This window comes from Stigmatopora argus, chromosome 4 (genome assembly GCF_051989625.1).
Source record: "Stigmatopora argus isolate UIUO_Sarg chromosome 4, RoL_Sarg_1.0, whole genome shotgun sequence".
NCBI lineage: Eukaryota > Metazoa > Chordata > Actinopteri > Syngnathiformes > Syngnathidae > Stigmatopora > Stigmatopora argus.
Window position 1 is genome coordinate 17,132,133 of NC_135390.1, and position 17,760 is coordinate 17,149,892.

Genomic DNA, 17,760 nt, shown 5'->3' on the forward strand with positions numbered 1-17,760 from the left:
TTCGTTTTTGCTTACGAGCAATAAAATAAAACAGGAGTATAACAACTAGGTATGTCCTCCATCCAATCACGTGATTGGAAATCGGGTCCGAGCAAGTCATTTTCAGGAAATCGGAGTCAGGTGCAAAAGAATGACCTTTTAAGATTAAAAAAATAATAATTAGTCGCTACAAAGCATTAAAAAATAATGTACTCCAAAGACACAAAAGTATCTTTTGTACTATGCAACATTTTTACAAGAGAGAAATCCGGTGGTAAAAGATGGGTTTTAATATTTATTTTTTAAATAGCTACAATGCAACAAAAAAATTAGGATAGAGAAGAATATTGTCAAAACAGGCTCAGATGTACGTTTTGGTCCTTGGTGTCGTTTGATTCTAAATTAGGAGAACTAGGGGGCAAAAATATGTTTTTAGGACAGCTCTAATTAAATAACATTGTGTCATTGGGCAAATTGAATTTAAAAAAAAGTGCTAATTTGTCTGGTTCATTTCAAGCCACATTATTTTTCCATCAGGGAGCCATTTCATGTCATAACGGTAGTTTTTAAAAAGGTGTTTAATGCCTCGGTACACTCCAACAGGGAAAATGAATGATTTTATGGCATACCACACACCAAATGAAACAAAGTTAGTTTTCACGAGTAGCCAACGGAATCGGACTTGTCGGTGATTAGTATTCTGAGTCCGTTAATCATTGAATAGTTTTGCGATGGCTCATTTGGACTGGGAGGTCTCCCAGTCCACTAAATGGCTTTGTGTTGCCGTCAATGGAGGCCAAAACGGTTAAAAAGAGGAAAAAAAGCCTAAGGGTTAAAATGTAACATTTGTGTGTTACTCATGAAGTATGTGGTAAGCACAACCCAAAACCACGTACTGTCAATTGTGCAATAACAACAAGGGGTGTGGGCTTTAAACTTCTTTTTTTGTATGCTACATAAGTGTTCAGCAAACAAGAAGTGTTAGCTTTAGCTGTTTGCTATGTCAAAACAGAGAACTGGTCCATCAGGCTGTTAGCGTGAAACAGTTGCAAATTATCAGGTGTCAATCGGGGGGTTGATGCATTTAGCATTTTTTGTTTTTGCTCGGAAGAGTTGACACGGGATCGAAACAAAAGGTTTTTAGATGTAGTTTTTGAGAACTATGTATTTGATGATTTAAATTAGTGGGAATGGGGAAATATTTTGAACTGTTTTGTTACTGCGTTTGCCTGAGTAAACCTGCCATAAGCAATTGTTCTGTTTGTTTTTTTCCTTTTATATCAATCCTATTTTGACATTTTACTAAAAATATTAGTTGTGACCAAAAATTAAAATAGAGGATATTTAAAATGTTCTGTTTTTCTTTTTTTTAATTAAAAAAGAACCTAATAAATCCAAGGCTATGGAATATTTTCTCTTTTAACATGTACTGTAACACATCTATTTTAAAAAGCTAAAAATTAAAAAAAATGGACTAACTAAAAATACAAATAATTGTTTTCTCTTTTTTGTAAATTAGATTGTGTACAATTCTGCACCCCGATTAAGCAAAAAACTCGATTTCTTTATCCTCACTAGGCTCGCGGGGGGTGCTGTAGCCCACGCAGGCCCAGGGAGAACATGCAAACTCCACACAGGTGGACTGACCTGGATTTGAACCCAGGACCCCAGAGTTGTAAGGCCGACCTGCTAACCACTCAGTCTACCGGGCCGCCCTATTATTTATTTCTCATCTCATTTTCTGAACCGCTTTATCCTCACTAGGGTCATGGGGGGGTGCTGGAGCCTATCCCAGCTGACCTTGGTCCAGAGGCGGGGGACACCCTGAATTGGTGGCCAACCAATCGCAGGGCACGATGATACAAACAACCAATCGCTCATAGGTAGGGACAATTTAGAGTGTCCAATCAGCCTACCATGCATGCCTTTGGAATTTGGGAGGAAACGGGAGTACCCGGAGAAAACCCATGCAGAACATGCAAACTCCACGCAGGTGGACTGACCTGGATTTGAACCCAGGTTCCCCACTGTGAGACCGATGCGCTAACCACTCAGCCTTTCACTTGTCACAATTGATTGGTCAATCGTGTGCAGATATTCTTGATCTTCCGGCACGCGCATTCAAATTTTTCAAGTTAACATGTAAATTCCAATGCCAGCCAACGATTGGCTAGTTGGTTTCCATCCTTTTTTTCAATAATGGGCCACAAATGAAACAGACCCCCCGAGCAAGCAGCTCTCGTCCCGTTTTCCTTTTCCCTCCGCGAAGGCGGTCACGCTAACGTCGTCGATAGACGTCCACATTGAGCATTCATAAGCCGTTTACACTGCCGTCTCTTGTCTCATCTCATGTGACCGTCACGTCCCGGCCCTGAGAAGACACAGGTGTTTTGTTTGTTCGCTACAAGCGCTCGTGTGTTTTCAAAACGCTTTTCCAACCCCTCTCGAGGGAGAGAAGAGAGAGAAAGAGAGCCTCTCTTGTCATTTCCTCGCGCGGGGCGTTCACCAGGTGCCGAAACTGCCGGAACGCCGGCGATGTTCTCGCAACCGTCGCCGACGAGTGTCACCGTGTGTGAGCACATTGCTTATTCTTGCATCAGTTGGAGGGTTACTGACTTACACAAGTCTTGCTAGCCTCACCCTCCCATTTCCTGGATTGCTCAAATGGACGCTGCTCTAAAAAAAAATAGGTTCAAGGCGATCAATGCATGGATGAAGTAAAGCAGTCAAGACAGGATGAGGGGAAAAAAACTTGTCTGACCTAAGGAAATAGAGGTTAATCTACAGGAAGTAGACATAAGCCCACCAGAGTTTATACTTGGCGTTAACGTTCTCTGGGTTTCTGGGTTCTCGTGCATGTCACTGTTGAATTCATATATAGTTAGCCAGTGGAATGTGGCTTATGTTATGACGTGATAAGAAAGTGCTTAGTGCGGCTGTTTGTCTTCAATTTGTTGCCAACTGTGTGTTTCTAATGCATATGTGTGATGTGAGCTTTGGGGGATTATGATGGGGATCATTCATGAACTATGGTATTTTATGGACTATAAGACACTTTTTTCATAGTTTGGTTGGGCCTGCGACTTATACTCAAGTGGGACTTGCGTCTACCACTTTTTTTTTCACTCTGACTACCAACAGCTCATTATGCTTATTATGTTTTTTTTAAAGATTTTGTTATCCCAAAAAGTTGATATGTTAACTTAACAGGTGCTTATTTTAACTGTCCATACATATTTTGCGGTTAATTTAACATAATGTTGGATAACTTGTGCACCAACAGTAACTTATATATTTTTTCCCTTTTTCATTGTACATTGTTTGGCTAGTGCGACTTATACTCAAATCCAATTTATATATATTTTTCCAATTTTGTTGTGCATTCTTTTGCTAGTGCGACTTGTACTAAGGTGCGATTTATATATATATACACATATATACACACATATATACACATATATATATATATATATATATATATATACACATACATATATACATGTATATATACATATATATATATATACATACATATATATGTGTACATACACATATACATATATATATACATACACATATACATATATAGAGACATATATACATGTGTATATATATATACATATATGTGTATGTATATATATACATACATATATATATACATATATATACACATATAGAGTTATAAATATAGATATATTTCTTTTTCCCCCCCTTTCATTGTGCATTTATTTGCTAATGTGACTAGTGTGACTTATAGTCCGAAAAATCCGTAAATATAATGTCACAATATATCGCCCAATGCATTTAAAAAAAAAAGACTATTAGGAGATATTCAAATGTAAATTTCCTCTTATTGATGTTATTTTGGGGGGGATTTGCAGGATTCCTCCAGACAGCGGAAGGAGAGGAAAAAGACGGTGTCGTTCAGCAGCATGCCCACCGAGAAGAAGATAAACAGCGCCAGCGACTGCATCACGGCCATGGTGGACGGCTCGGAGCTGAAGAAGGTGCGCTCCAACTCGCGCGTCTACCACCGCTACTTCCTGCTGGACGCCGACATGCAGTCCTTGCGGTGGGAGCCCTCCAAGAAGGAGTCGGACAAGGCCAAGATCGACGTGAAGTCCATCAAGGAGGTCCGCACGGGGAAGAACACGGACACTTTCCGGACCAACGGAAGCTACGATCAGATCTCGGAGGACTGCGCCTTCTCCATTATTTTCGGCGAGAACTACGAGTCCTTGGACTTGGTGGCCAACACCGCGGACGTGGCTAACACCTGGATTACGGGCCTGAGGTACCTGATCTCCTACGGGAAACACACACTGAATATGATCGAGAGCAGTCAGAATAACATGCGTTCCTCTTGGCTCGGCGAACTCTTCAGCCAAGCCGATGTTAACCGCAGTCGAGAAATAACGATATGCGCTGCTGTGCAGCTGGTGAAAAAGTTGAGCCCGGGACTGAAAAATGTGAAAATAGAGCTGAAGTTCAAAGAGCTCCACAAGGTCAAGGACAAGGTCGGCTCTCCGGTGACAAGGGACGAGTTCATCGAGGTCTTCCACGACCTCTGCACCAGGCCGGAAATTTATTTTCTCTTTGTCCAATTCTCTAGCAACAAGGAGTTTCTGGACACCAAGGATTTGATGATCTTCCTGGAGGCCGAGCAGGGCACGGCGCAAGTCAGCGAGGACACCGGCGCCGAAGTCATCCAGAAGTACGAGCCGTCCGAGGAGGGTCGGCTCCGAGGCCGGCTCTCGCTGGACGGCTTCACCAACTATCTGCTGTCTCCGGAGTGCCACATATTCGACCCCGAGCACAAAAGCGTGTGCCAGGACATGACTCAGCCGTTGTCCCACTACTACATCAACGCTTCTCACAACACGTACCTAATAGAAGATCAGTTCAGGGGTCCTTCCGACGTGACGGGGTACATCCGCGCCCTCAAGATGGGCTGCCGCAGCGTGGAGCTGGACGTCTGGGACGGCCCCGACGGCGAGCCCGTCATTTACACCGGACACACCATGACCTCTCAGATCGTCTTCCGCGGCGTCATCGACGTGGTCAACAAGTACGCCTTCGTGGCATCCCAGTTCCCGCTGATCCTGTGTTTGGAAAACCACTGCTCGTTGAAGCAGCAGAAGGTCATGTTCCAGCACCTCAAGAAGATCCTCGGAGACAAGCTGGGCCCGGATCCGCCCAAGCCAGACGATTGCTACCTCCCGTCCCCCTGGGATCTGAAGGGAAAGATCCTGCTCAAGGGCAAGAAACTCGGCACCAACTGCACGGGCTCCGAGGGCGAGGTTACGGACGAGGACGAGGGGGCGGAGATGTCGCAGAGAATGAGCATCGACTCGGCGGAGCAGCAGACGCTCGCGCCCAAGAACTTCCAGCTCTCAAAAGACCTCTCGGATCTGGTCACTCTGTGCAAGTCGGTGGAGTTCAAGGACTTTGCCACGTCGTTCCAGGCCCAGAAGCCTTGGGAGCTCTGCTCGTTCAACGAGGTCTTTGCCAGCCGCTGCGCCAGCGAATTTCCCGGGGAATTTGTCAACTACAACAAGAAGTTCCTGGCACGTGTTTACCCGAGTCCCATGCGGATTGACTCCAGCAACATGAACCCGCAGGACTTTTGGAAATGCGGCTGCCAGATCGTGGCGATGAACTACCAGACTCCCGGGCTGATGATGGATTTGAACATCGGCTGGTTCCGTCAGAACGGGAATTGCGGTTATGTCCTGAGGCCGGCCATCATGCGAGAGCAGGTGTCCTTCTTCAGCGCCAACACCAAAGATTCCGTGCCCGGTGTGTCTCCGCAACTCCTGCATCTCAAAATCATCAGCGGGCAGAACTTCCCCAAGCCCAAAGGCTCGGGCGCCAAAGGGGACGTGGTCGACCCTTACGTTTACGTGGAGATCCACGGCATCCCCGCCGACTGTGCCGAGCAGCGGACCAAGACGGTCAATCAGAACGGGGACGACCCGCTGTTCGACGAGAGTTTCGAGTTCCAGATCAACCTCCCGGAGCTCGCCATGGTGCGCTTCGTGGTGCTGGACGACGACTACATCGGCGACGAGTTCATCGGCCAGTACACCATCCCCTTCGAGTGCCTGCAGCCGGGTTTTCGCCACGTGCCGCTGCAGTCGCTCACCGGCGAGGTCCTGCCGCACACCCTGCTCTTCGTTCACGTCGCCATCACCAACCGGAGAGGTGGCGGGAAGCCCCACAAGCGAGGCCTGTCCGTGCGCAAGGGCAAGAGGAGCCGGGAGTACGCCAGCATGCGGGTGTTGCTGGTCAAGGCCCTGGACGATGTCTTCAAGACGGCCTCCTTACCGCTGAGGGAGGCCACGGACCTCAGAGAAAACATGCAGGTTAGACACTTACCGTATTTTCTTGGATATTAGCCACTTCTGCATATAAGCCTTACCCTTAAAATTGCCTTACAGTGGTTGAATTTGACAATTTCTCTCGTATAAGCGGCCCCCTGATTCACAATTTTCACCTCCATATTCATGGTTTTAATAGGAACTACAAATGTGTCGCTTTGAAGGGAGTGAGTTTTTTCACGTTTTATGCAAGATACGGTTTATTTTTACGTCAAAATAAATTTAGTTTGGCATTTTATCTGTCTTTTCTCTATTTTGAAATAAATGATTGTATCGGCCGCATTGTCTTGCGTTATGGCGTTTTGTGCATGTCAAGTCTAATTTGTGCGCACAAAAGCCGTACCTTCGATTCAGTCAGCATTTTTTTTATATGCGAGAAAATACGGTAGTTTTTTCACTTTGTTCTTGTAGCTTAACAAAATGTGCATAACCGACTGAATTTTAAACAGTCAGTTCTGTCCGGTCCGTGTCGGCGCTTCCTCACTACCTGTTTGCGTTTTTTCGTTAATTGGTGTCCGATTGCCCGAGGTCATTTAAGTGCAAGCTAATTGCAGCTTCTTCCAGACTGTCTACTTGGCCGAAAAGCCAGACATTACAGAGTAGTCATTTCCCGATTTGTCTTCTCTCTCTGCAGAATGCCATTGTGTCCTTTAAAGAGCTGTGTGGCCTTTCCGCTGTAGCCAACCTGAAGCAGTGCATTCTAGCCCTCTCCCCTCGCCTCAGCGCACCAGATAGCGGAGCTCTTTTGCTCTTCAACCTGGCTGACCACTATCCCATCATGGAGCCCCAAGGTCTGCTCCCAGAGGTCCTCAAGAAAGTGGTCACCACCTATGACTCGGTGAGTAGCAGGAAATGTCAAGTCCAAAGTCAGTCCTGAGATGAGACAAAGACCTTCCACATTTTTCAGTTAAATTAGCGATGTCCCGATCCGATACGGCTATTTTTGGAATTCCGACAGGATTGGATTTTGTCACAAGATTGGATCCCATCGGCTAGTTGTGTGTGATTTACGTATTGTCATGCTTTTCGACTGCACTAAATCAAACCACTTGGCAAACATGCCTGCTGAGTGGTCTTTAGAAGCTAATGAAGGCAACAGAGCATGGTGTAAAACATTGTTCTTTTTTTAGATTAGATTAGAACTTTATTTCATCCCATATTCGGGAAATTCCCTTGGTTGCAGTAGCAAGACAGACACAGAAGACATTGTAGACCTAGATTAAAAAAACAAACAAACTGGAGCCATACACAGGAAGTCCACAAGGATCTTATCACTTTTATTGAACTTAGTCTTGGTGACTCACTTTAATACTTCAACTTAAATACATCATTTTTTTGGCATTATTTTTACTGAATGAAAAATTCTGGCATCGGATCAGTATGGGAAAACCATATCTTGAAAAACAAACTATTGAAATTTTAAAAATCGGCATTGGGACATCCCTATATTGCACTGGTTTCAAAGTGTGTGCGGCCCAAGAAAGTAAATGAGTGCGGACGTTCTGTTATATGATCAAATTCAAATGAAGATTATACATGTATAGGTAATATTTCCTGTGTTTCCCCTTTTTAAATTGACAATTTCCGAAGATTTGTACTAATTTGAATATCCTAAAAACTACGACGCAAAAATAATTTTGACACGTCTGCCATATTGTTTCACTATGCTTTGGCTTTCTTTGGTGATTGGGTTAAGAAAAATTCAAAACTCTTCATTCGGAATATTCGCCGATGACTGTAATCTTCCATGATATCAGACAGATAATTAAACAGTAACATAGTTTAGCTTAGCACACCCATGACCAAACCGTACCACAAACTACCATAGAAATACGATGGATAACCTGCGATTGACCCGTCGGTGTGATTGTCGATCCCTGTGTGCACCCTGCGTCATTTGGGATGGACTCCAGCGCTACCGCGACATTAATGAGTAAAAGCCCCATATAATAATGATAGGCGGATGTATGTGTAGGCTTCCACGGCCACGGAAAATAATCACTTTCCACTCTGTTCAGATCAACGGGTTGACCTTGGCGCTCTTTAAAGAGGATAGCGGCCTCGGCAAGCTAATAACGCCACGTCCGTTGCGCATTAAAATAAATAGTGACGCATTACGTAACATGCCAGGCTTTCCCCATCTCCCTTTTTATTCATAACTTAATTCTTTTACGCGCCAGCGCTCCCCCTGCATGTCAGACGAGCGGATGTTGTTGTCAGGCGATGAATAATTTAGCAGCTAATCACTTACACCACAAGTGGGGACGCTGCGGCTGTTGGGTTTTTTAAATTCGCCACGGAGGCGCACGCTTGCGTAACGGTGGCCGTGCGTGTTAAGGTGACCCTTGCGGAGGTAATTGTTAGTGATGGAAAGAGGACGATTGAGTTTAGGGTTGGGAGAGTGGCTGACAGGTATTTGTGGAACACAATCGACCTCTTGAAAAGGAAGCACACTGTGAATAATGTGGGGGTCGGCGGGGACGCGGCCATGTGTGTTAACTGACATTCCGGTCCTTAATTGAGAGTCCGTGACTTCTACGGAAGAAAAAACCTCCATGGGGACAAACTGTGGCGCTAACATGCATGCAGCATGATTGATTGGGTACTTAATATTGGAGCATCCGACCCCCCAAAAAGGATTGTTTTTTCGTCTGATCTTAATTCTTTTCAGATTTAGACTTTTTTTTTACCTTTTTTAAAAAAAGTTGTTTTATCGTGTCTCCATGGAGAAGAAACGACAAAATGCTTAAATATTTTGTTCATGTCTGAATTTTATAGTCAGTTAAAAAAGTAGACACTAAATTACAACAGCACAAAGTCAATGGTAAAAAAAATAAACAACGTAAAATGAACACGGGAAAAAATAATGGAGAAATCAATTCAGCATAGCAAATAATTAGCATATTTTCTCGCGTATTTGTCGCTCAAAAAATGACTGAATCTAGGGTACGGCTTATATGCGCACAAATTAGACATGACATGCACGAAACTGCAAGGTGACAAAGACAAAACGCCATAACGCAAGACAATGCGGCCAATACGTTCATTTATTTTAAAATAGAATAAAGATAAACATAAAAGGCTTATACGCGGAGAGGGATAATATGCGAGAAAATACGGTAATAATAATTAAAAGAAGATGGCTCTTGTCAACGGACGCTCCTAAGTTGGTGGTCAAAATTTGGTCGTAAAGATCTGATAGTTTTCGTTAGCGCTTGGAAGGCACCTTCAGTTGGATATTAGCATTAAGCTAGCTTTCTAAAAAGGACGTTTATTGAGTATTTTACTTGACACTATGTGTAATTTTCCCATGTGTATGTAACTTTGCAGTTTATCTCAATTGGAGTGCCATAACCTAGTGAGAATAAACAACATTTGAAACATTTATTTTCTTTGTTCAAAAGGATTGGACGGCTAACATCGCTAATAGCAGTAAAACACGACCATTCAGTTTAAACCGCTCAGCCCTGCACTTTATCTCGGAAGAACGCGCAGTATCCTCTCAAAATAAATCACAGGGCCATTTGACTTCACCCTGCGGGAGGTAATGACAGCGTACGGCTAACTGCAGCCGCAGCGTCGTTGGGATTGCAACACAAAATTATAAACGTGCTTTCCAAAGAAGAGCGCACTCGGCAGTGTCTTTATACGCTTCAAAGGCGTTGTAGTGAAGCCAGCCAATTTAAAAACTTGTAACGTTTTTGTGTTAATAAAGCATCTGAGGCAGCCTTGCAAATGGAACGTTGCTTTTAGCGGATAATTGACAAATTAACAGTTTAGTTCCACTGCCGCAATAGTAGAGCACTTAACGAGTGGCTTTAGTTTGTGGTCATAAAAGTCAATAATCACTGCGCTGCGACTTTGATCTTTTTCGACTTGTTGTTTATTAATTAATTGCCAGCAAAAGGGAGAATCGATCAATTGAATTGAATTGAATGCTTTTATTGTCATTATAGTGTAATGAGATTTAAAGCTTTCACCATGTAGTGCACAAATAACAACAACAAACAGACAAAAAATCAATAAATAAGAAATGAATGAATATGTAGACTGAGTGGTTAGCGCGTCGGTCTCACAGTGGAGGACCAAGGTTCAAATCCAGGTCGGTCCACCTGTGTGGAGTTTGGATGTCCCCCCCGGGTCTGCGTGGGTTTTCTCCGGGTACTCCGGTTTCCTCCCACATTCCAAAATCATGCATGAGGCTGATAGGACACTCTAAATTGCCCCTAGGTTTTAGTGGGTTAAATGTTTTGTTGAGTCTAGTGAAGTTCTATTGGTATCTCACGGCCAATCAGAGGCCATCTTGTCTTTTTTAGAGGGCTCACTTGAGGTCTGCATGTAACATATTGGCCTTTTTCAAGGACATTGGTCACTATAGTGGACATTTACTCAAAAGTTCGTTTAACTCCTAGTCTAGGTCACCAAGTATGTGTTGTGGTAGTTAGCAGAAGAGGGAATTTGAAAACCTATTCTTTTTGCCTATTACTATTTAAATCTAAATGCCACACCCAAAGAGATATTTAAATTAAATCATTTATTTTATTCAAGCTGATCCATATTTATTAAAATATTTGTGGGAAACAATAATACTAAAATTGGATGTCAAACGGGGGGCACAAAATTTTGTCCTGTGAACCGCAAGTTTTGAAAAAAAAAAGAATTAAGATTTGCGCCTGAAAGGGTTAATGAAGTTGTTCAGAACCTTAGAAACAAAACTTGTTGACCAAGTTGTACTCCAAATTACTCCTCTTGTCAACAACTCTGGATGCAATTATTCCCTTCTGGTCCCTCAATTTGACGTCTATCGTCGCCATTGACAGCAGCAAAACATCGTCGAGCCGTCTAGTTACTCCGTTTGACTTCCTTCTGCTGAAATGCGTGGATTACGGTCGATGTGTTTTCTACAGTCCGCACTCTCCATTCAACAGCGGAGCGTCTAAATTTAGCAACAGGCTATGACTCACCCTGATGTTTGACTTGCTAAAATTACCTCAAGAGCCACATTTTCTCCTTTCAAACCCCGTCGTCGCGTCTCCATCGGAAGCCTCCAGACTTCAGGCTTTTAATAGAAAAGTCCTCCTGTCTGCTTTCCCTCTAATTTCGGGTTTACGCCAACGCGACCTCGCCCACGCCGCCCTTCCTGGTATAACGCCCGCCGTCTGTCGTAGACCTCCCGTGCGCGGAAGTGCCTGCAAAACTGCAAAATTAACATGAATATTTTGTGTTTTTTTGCGGGGGTTAGGTGATCCAGACCAGCAAGACTCTCCTGGAGAACTTTGACGGGATTTACGAGAGGATCCTGCAAACCCAAAAAGCCGGTAAGCCCTAAAACTTTTGCTCCAGTGTCGTTTTTTTTTGTTTTTTATTTTTTTTTTAATGACAGCATTTGTAATGGCAAGCAGATGCTGCGTTGTTTAAAAGTTTTTCTGTCATTAACTCCTTTGTCGTAAAGGATGGGGGGATGATGCCCTGTGGGAAGTGGACCGCAATAGGTGTATAAAAAAAAAAGTAAACTTTTTATCCTTTGTTACAAACTCTGTTGCCGTAATGTGATTTGGAATGACCATTCGAATGCCATCAATCCTATGGCAATACAATGGAAGTTGTAAAACATACATATTTTACAGCACTTTTTTCCTAGTCTGACTTAAGGACGTCCCCGATCAGAAATTTTATTGGAAATCGGGGTCACTCACGGCAATTTTAGGGGATCAAAATTGGCGAAAAATTGGTTTTAATTTTTTTTGCAATGGCCGTTAATGAATTAAAGTCACAAGTATGTAAAGGAGACAAACAACCAATCACTCGAAGCTAGCGGCCAATTTAGTGTTCAACCAGCTAGTTTAGCATCCACGTTTTTGGGATTTGTGTCCGGCATACCCGGAGAAAACCCAAGCAAGCCCGGGAAGAACATGCAAATTCAACAGAGTGAGGATCGGACCCTCAACCCCAGAACTGTGAGGCCGCCGCGCTAACCGCTCAGCCTGCCGGGCCTAAGAAATCATTGACATTCGTTAATCCGTTCGTTTTCTCAACCGGTCCCGGTTGGGGTTGCCGGAGCCTCTCCCAGCTGACTACGCTACTTCATCTGGTCAGGCAAATGAACCACTACAACATCGGGTGGCCCAATAATTCACAAAATACTACTAATACAAGCAAAATTCTTGAAATTAAAATGCATAAAAACAGAAAAACACTCATAACACACTAAAGTTTCAAAATTGGAATCCTTTTGTAAACATTGACAAAAATACACAACAAATCCATTAAACTTGCCTTCACCAGCGCTACAATGACCACGATAACGATCGCTGCCGACCCTCCCAGTCCAAACAGATTAGGCGTCTAGGGGCGTAAACATCAGCCAGTTAGTTATTTAGCTCCTCCTCTGCTCTAAACATAAATTTCCATAGCCCACGGCAGTTTATTTTCGCATAAAGTAACCTGAAGTCAGCGATATTACAACCCAGCGTGCACTTTTTCCGCCTGACCATGACCACCTCAAAATAACTGAGGATATTCCAAGAAAAACAAGCTGTCATTTGGCTCTCCCCTTCCGTTCCTGCTCAACATCTTGCTTAGCGCTCCAGGATGTGATGTAACTGTTATTGTTGCACACACACACACACACACACGCACACACACGTAATGTGCGAACACCCGTTGACAGAGAGCTTCTTTGGCTGTCGAGGCGTTCATGAGCAAACGATAGTCTTCCCCCGAGGTGTGAATACAAACAAAAACCATTCAGAAAAAGACTGTTTACAAAAGTATAAAATATCCCAAGTCATATCTGGGTATTAAAAAGTGTGATGTTGGAATTTGATTCAACAGGAGGTTATGTAAGTATTGTGTTGTTTGTAAATGGGTCATGGTTAGTGTACTTCCCCTTTAAGAGCTTTCTTGTGCATTGTCTTGGGGATCACGAATGGGCATTTTTTTGGAAAGTTGTTATCTTAAATTATTCACTGCAAGTCCACGTCATCAAGTATGTGTTGTGGTATTATTAAAAGGTTGAAACTCCTAGTGACGACAATAGACGTCCAATTCCTTTCACCTGAGAGGGGCTGGTAGCGATTGTTTGATAAACTAGGTGAGGTCACGCAAAAAAAATCATCAAATTCCAATAGCAAAGTACTCTAGGTCCCCACTAATTTGAATTATTATTTTTTGTTTATTACAATTTGTTTTAGTTCATCTTTGAGGTTTTTATTTTTTCTTGAGTTATTTTCTATTACAATTTTTTTATATTTTCCCCCAAACGAGTCCTTCAATTATTTAACTCCTTTTATTGAAATTATTCTTTTAATCTATCATGCATGAATAAATAGAAGTGAGAATAATTCATCTTTAGAGCTGCCACGATTAATTGATTAATCGATTATTATATCAATAGAAAACATCGGCAAATTTCTCAACGTCATTGTTGACCTACAAATGGCCCAAATCCTTGTATACTGAACTCTATACTGTTATTTATTTTTAATTTACATTTGTACATTTTACCAAAAAAGTAGAAGGGTCGTAGACATTATTTCTGTAAACACATTTTTTCCTCCTTGATTTTAATCTAACAAACAAGACGAAACAAAAACTAGACTTGTATTTCTGGAGTCCTCTTGGTATTTAACCATAATGAGATATGGTCAAATATCCTTGCTGGTGTTTCTCGCCTCTCCGGTGAGTTGAGCGCCGTTATTTAATAAAGGGACTCCCGTAGGCTGTTTCCATTTGTACACAACACACATATACACACACCGTACGTGCTTGTGGGGGTTGTTCGATGAAAACGCAAACACAGCTAAATCCTGAAGATCACGCTAGCTCGCTGCAAAACAACAACAAAAAATGCCAAATCATGTCTACCAAATTTCATGTTGAGTGAAACTGGCTTTGGGGTGTTAAAATGCCAACGTGAAAAATAACAAGAAATCCTAAGAAAAAAAAAAGACCCCTTTAAAAAGTTATTTGAATTCGATTTGGGATTTTTTTTTTGTACGGAAGTCAACGGATGCACTGCGTTAGCGTTCATTTTCGCGGAGAAAAAGGGATGCTCCCTCTAGCTCCGAGCCTGCCAAACTCCGTCCAGTGTTGCTAGGCAACCCCCCGCATGTGTGTGTGCGCATGTGCACCGTGTGGCCTCACAGTGTCGAAAAAGACGGTTTCACGGAAAACGTGCCGACATTAAAACGTGTCGGTCAATTCAGGTCATCATACATCCACCCCCCCCCCCACCAAAAAAAATCCCTAGCAATATTCACACCAGGTACAAGGAGGAGGGGTCATTACTCCTGTTGCCATGGCAACGACACCAACAGGAGCAACAGCTCTAGGTGACGTTGGGGAGTGCCACTATGTAGGTTCTCGGCGCTAGCACGGAACCTTAGAGAATAAGCCGCCGCCTCCTCCCCCTCCTTCGTCCTCATCATCGCCGGTGCTGACAGGCTTTCTGCGTATATCAACGTTACGTTGTTTGCCACTCTGCCCCAGTCGCATTCCGAAAAAAACATAGGTTGAAATATTGCCCTTTGGATGACATACATGTCAACCTCAGCTAATTGGTCCCCTTATTAATGATTGCAATTCCCCTTATTTAGCGATAAAATAGCGTACAAATGCAACATGGCACATTTTTTACTCACAAAGGGCACACTTAAAAGTAAAATTTTCTCCAAAGTGGACGAGGTGCCCAATCAGTATGCATTAAATTCAAGACTTTGTAGATGTCGCTGTATGACACTGATAGCTTGATTGTCTGGGTACATTGCTTGCTGACACGCTATATTGATATAGTGAAAAGGCAGAATGTGCATGCGCATATCATGCTTAAAGCATGAAAATATTAGCAATGATGTTTTTGTTGGCTACCAGTGACCGAGACAATCCAGATTAGATCCGAAATGGGTAAAACGAGATCGGTTTTACAAAAAAACGTACTTACAAAAGTTGTTATATGGTGTACACAATTTGACATGATAAAAAAAAAACGTATAGCATACGGGAAAAAAAACATAAGTTCACAGGTATGGGATGGAGATCATTTTAAGTGCATGTAAATACTCAAACCAAAGCCCCCACGCCCCCCAAGCGCCAAATGTTTGACCGCTCAATGCCTTTGTTCTTCTGTCAGCCATGCAGTTCCACCAGAACCTCCACGATTTGGCGGTGAAGGAAGGTCTGAAGGGCCGCAAGCTTCACAAGGCGGTAGAGAGCTTCACGTGGAACATCACCATTCTCAAGGTGACCGATTTTTTTTTTTTTTGCAAGGCAACGCGCTCTTATCATAACATAAACAAATTTAAATGAACTTGGCTTACGATGCAGACACACTCAAAAATAAATTTTGATACCTTTATACCTTGGCTCTATAATGCCAAAAGACCCCAAATATGCTACCGTTCCACTCATTGTCCATTGATGTTCTGGCTTCAGGGTCAGGCAGACCTTCTGAAGCACGCCCGTAGCGAAGTGCAGGAGAACCTGAAACAGATCCATTATGCTGCGCTGACATGCGACCTGGCCAAAGGCAGAGCGGCGGGCGGATCGTCCGACTCCAAAAGTAGCCGCCGCAGCCTGGAGGCCATTCCCGAGAAGGCCACGGCCGAGGAGGAGCTCACGGACGACGACGAAGACGACAACGAAGAGGACAACTGACCACTTTTTCCCCACCGGACGCCGCTTAGTGCTCTCTCAGGTATTTTTACCGAGGGGAAAACATTGAAATGGTCACCATCGGTGGCTCGCTACGGCGGTACCGGGAAGTGCGACCACAAATCGCGGTAAAATATGGAGCTAGCTTGCGAAGCTAATGTAGCAATTTTCAGATGCACCCTGCGCTCCTTTTCAAAAGGGATGTAATTAATAGTCAAATGAAACGTATGGGAATGGTGAAATGGGTTTATTGATATTTGATGGCTAAAGTTTCGCCCGTATTTGCAGAAAATGACAGGAATTTTAGCTTAAGTTTCACAGAATTTATTTCACAAGATACTAGAGGAACACTGATTGGTGTCCAATTGCACAAAATTAGATTAAAATTAAGTTTGACTGGCATACTTATTAGGTTTAAAATCAGGGCTGTCAAAACTTTAGCCTGCGGGCCAACTGCAACACACTGCTCGGTTTAATCGGCCTGCGGAGCAAATGATGAAAATCTCCTTGAATTTGGCCCGCACAAGAATCTTAAATTCAGCCAACATTGTGTATTTAATCTGGTGTTTAAGAAATGATTAATGAATGACAGATTTCCTGTTGTATCCTTTGATTTTGCTGTAGGAACCCCCCAGAGATAAAAGTTTGAACACCCGTTTTGGATAAATCCTCAACTGATTCATCAAAAAAAAGTACTTTTTGGTTGTGGTCTAAGACATGAGAATTCTCACGGTTTTGCTGAAATCCCGACAAAATCTAACATTTTTGCGGAAATCCTGACAAAATCTCATTTTTTGCTGAAATTCCGACAAAATCTCATTTTTTTTTGCTGAAATCCCGACAAAATCTCAAATTTCTGCTGAAATCCCGACAAAATCTCAATTCTTTTGCTGAAATCCCAACAAAATCTCATTTTTTTTTGCTGAAATCCCCGAAAAAATCTCGCGTAATTGGCCTCTTACCCAACTTCGGCAACTCTTCCATTTTCAAAACTTCTTTGGAAATTCTGCCATATTTTACGCTTACAAATCTGTTCAAACCTAAAAAGACAGGATTTTTGGAAGTTGAAGCCCGCCTGTAACTGTACGCAATAATCCCGCAGTTTGCGTTTGCTTCCCGGGGAGACCGGCAAAGACTTTTCCAACTTGTGGAGTTTTCTCCGCGGACTGGAGACGCACCCGCACGCACGCCCATAACTTGCGAGCTTTTTGGGTATTCGGAAATGTTCCTTAAAGCACAAATAGTGAATGTAAAAGGAAGAAATGTTTACATTCCTGGATTTGTCGTGTGCCAAACAGACCTGATGTGTATATATGGAGATACCTGTTACTTTCCCTTTTTTTAATGAAAAAAAATGACTTCACACTTAAAAACAAAAAAAAGGATTTATTTTATAAGGAAAAATGTATGCATAGTATTATTATGTGTGACAGGCAGAATTTTGATGCAACCAGCAAATCCAGTTTGAAGGTTCTTATGCGGAGTTATGAGATTTTTGATTAACTCTTTGGCTGCCCTTGACTGCGATAGACCTCGAATCCAGTTGAACTGGAAGATTGCCCAGTTTAAATGGTTTGTAAATCCATCGCAGTCAATGGCATTGACACATAATAACATTTTAAGACCGAAAAAAAGACGGCTTTGTTTCTGTGCTATCATGCATTTCCAATTTCAAACAGGGTGGAAATAATCATTTCAACTCTTCATCAACTAGTTCAATCTCTGTCAAATAAAATAAACAGTCATGCGA

The 17,760-nt window shown here is 42.8% G+C and overlaps 1 protein-coding gene across 13 annotated transcripts in view; it reads left to right on the forward strand.

Annotated features, from left to right (window-relative positions):
• Positions 1–17,760, forward strand: part of plcl2 (phospholipase C like 2) — a 39,364-nt gene that overhangs the window by 4,241 nt on the left and 17,363 nt on the right. For 12 of the 13 annotated variants that reach the window (XR_013299973.1, XR_013299980.1, XR_013299971.1 and 9 more), the window contains 5 exons: positions 3,861–6,344; positions 6,994–7,197; positions 11,602–11,677; positions 15,490–15,599; positions 15,792–16,053. Coding sequence is in view for 1 of the 13 variants with exons in the window: in XM_077598373.1 (XP_077454499.1) it covers positions 3,861–6,344; positions 6,994–7,197; positions 11,602–11,677; positions 15,490–15,599; positions 15,792–16,013 (3,096 nt within the window). In the remaining 12 variants the exon portion in view is untranslated. Of the gene's footprint in view, positions 1–3,860; positions 6,345–6,993; positions 7,198–11,601; positions 11,678–15,489; positions 15,600–15,791 lie in introns of all 13 variants that reach the window. The other variant, XM_077598373.1, reaches the window with a different exon arrangement.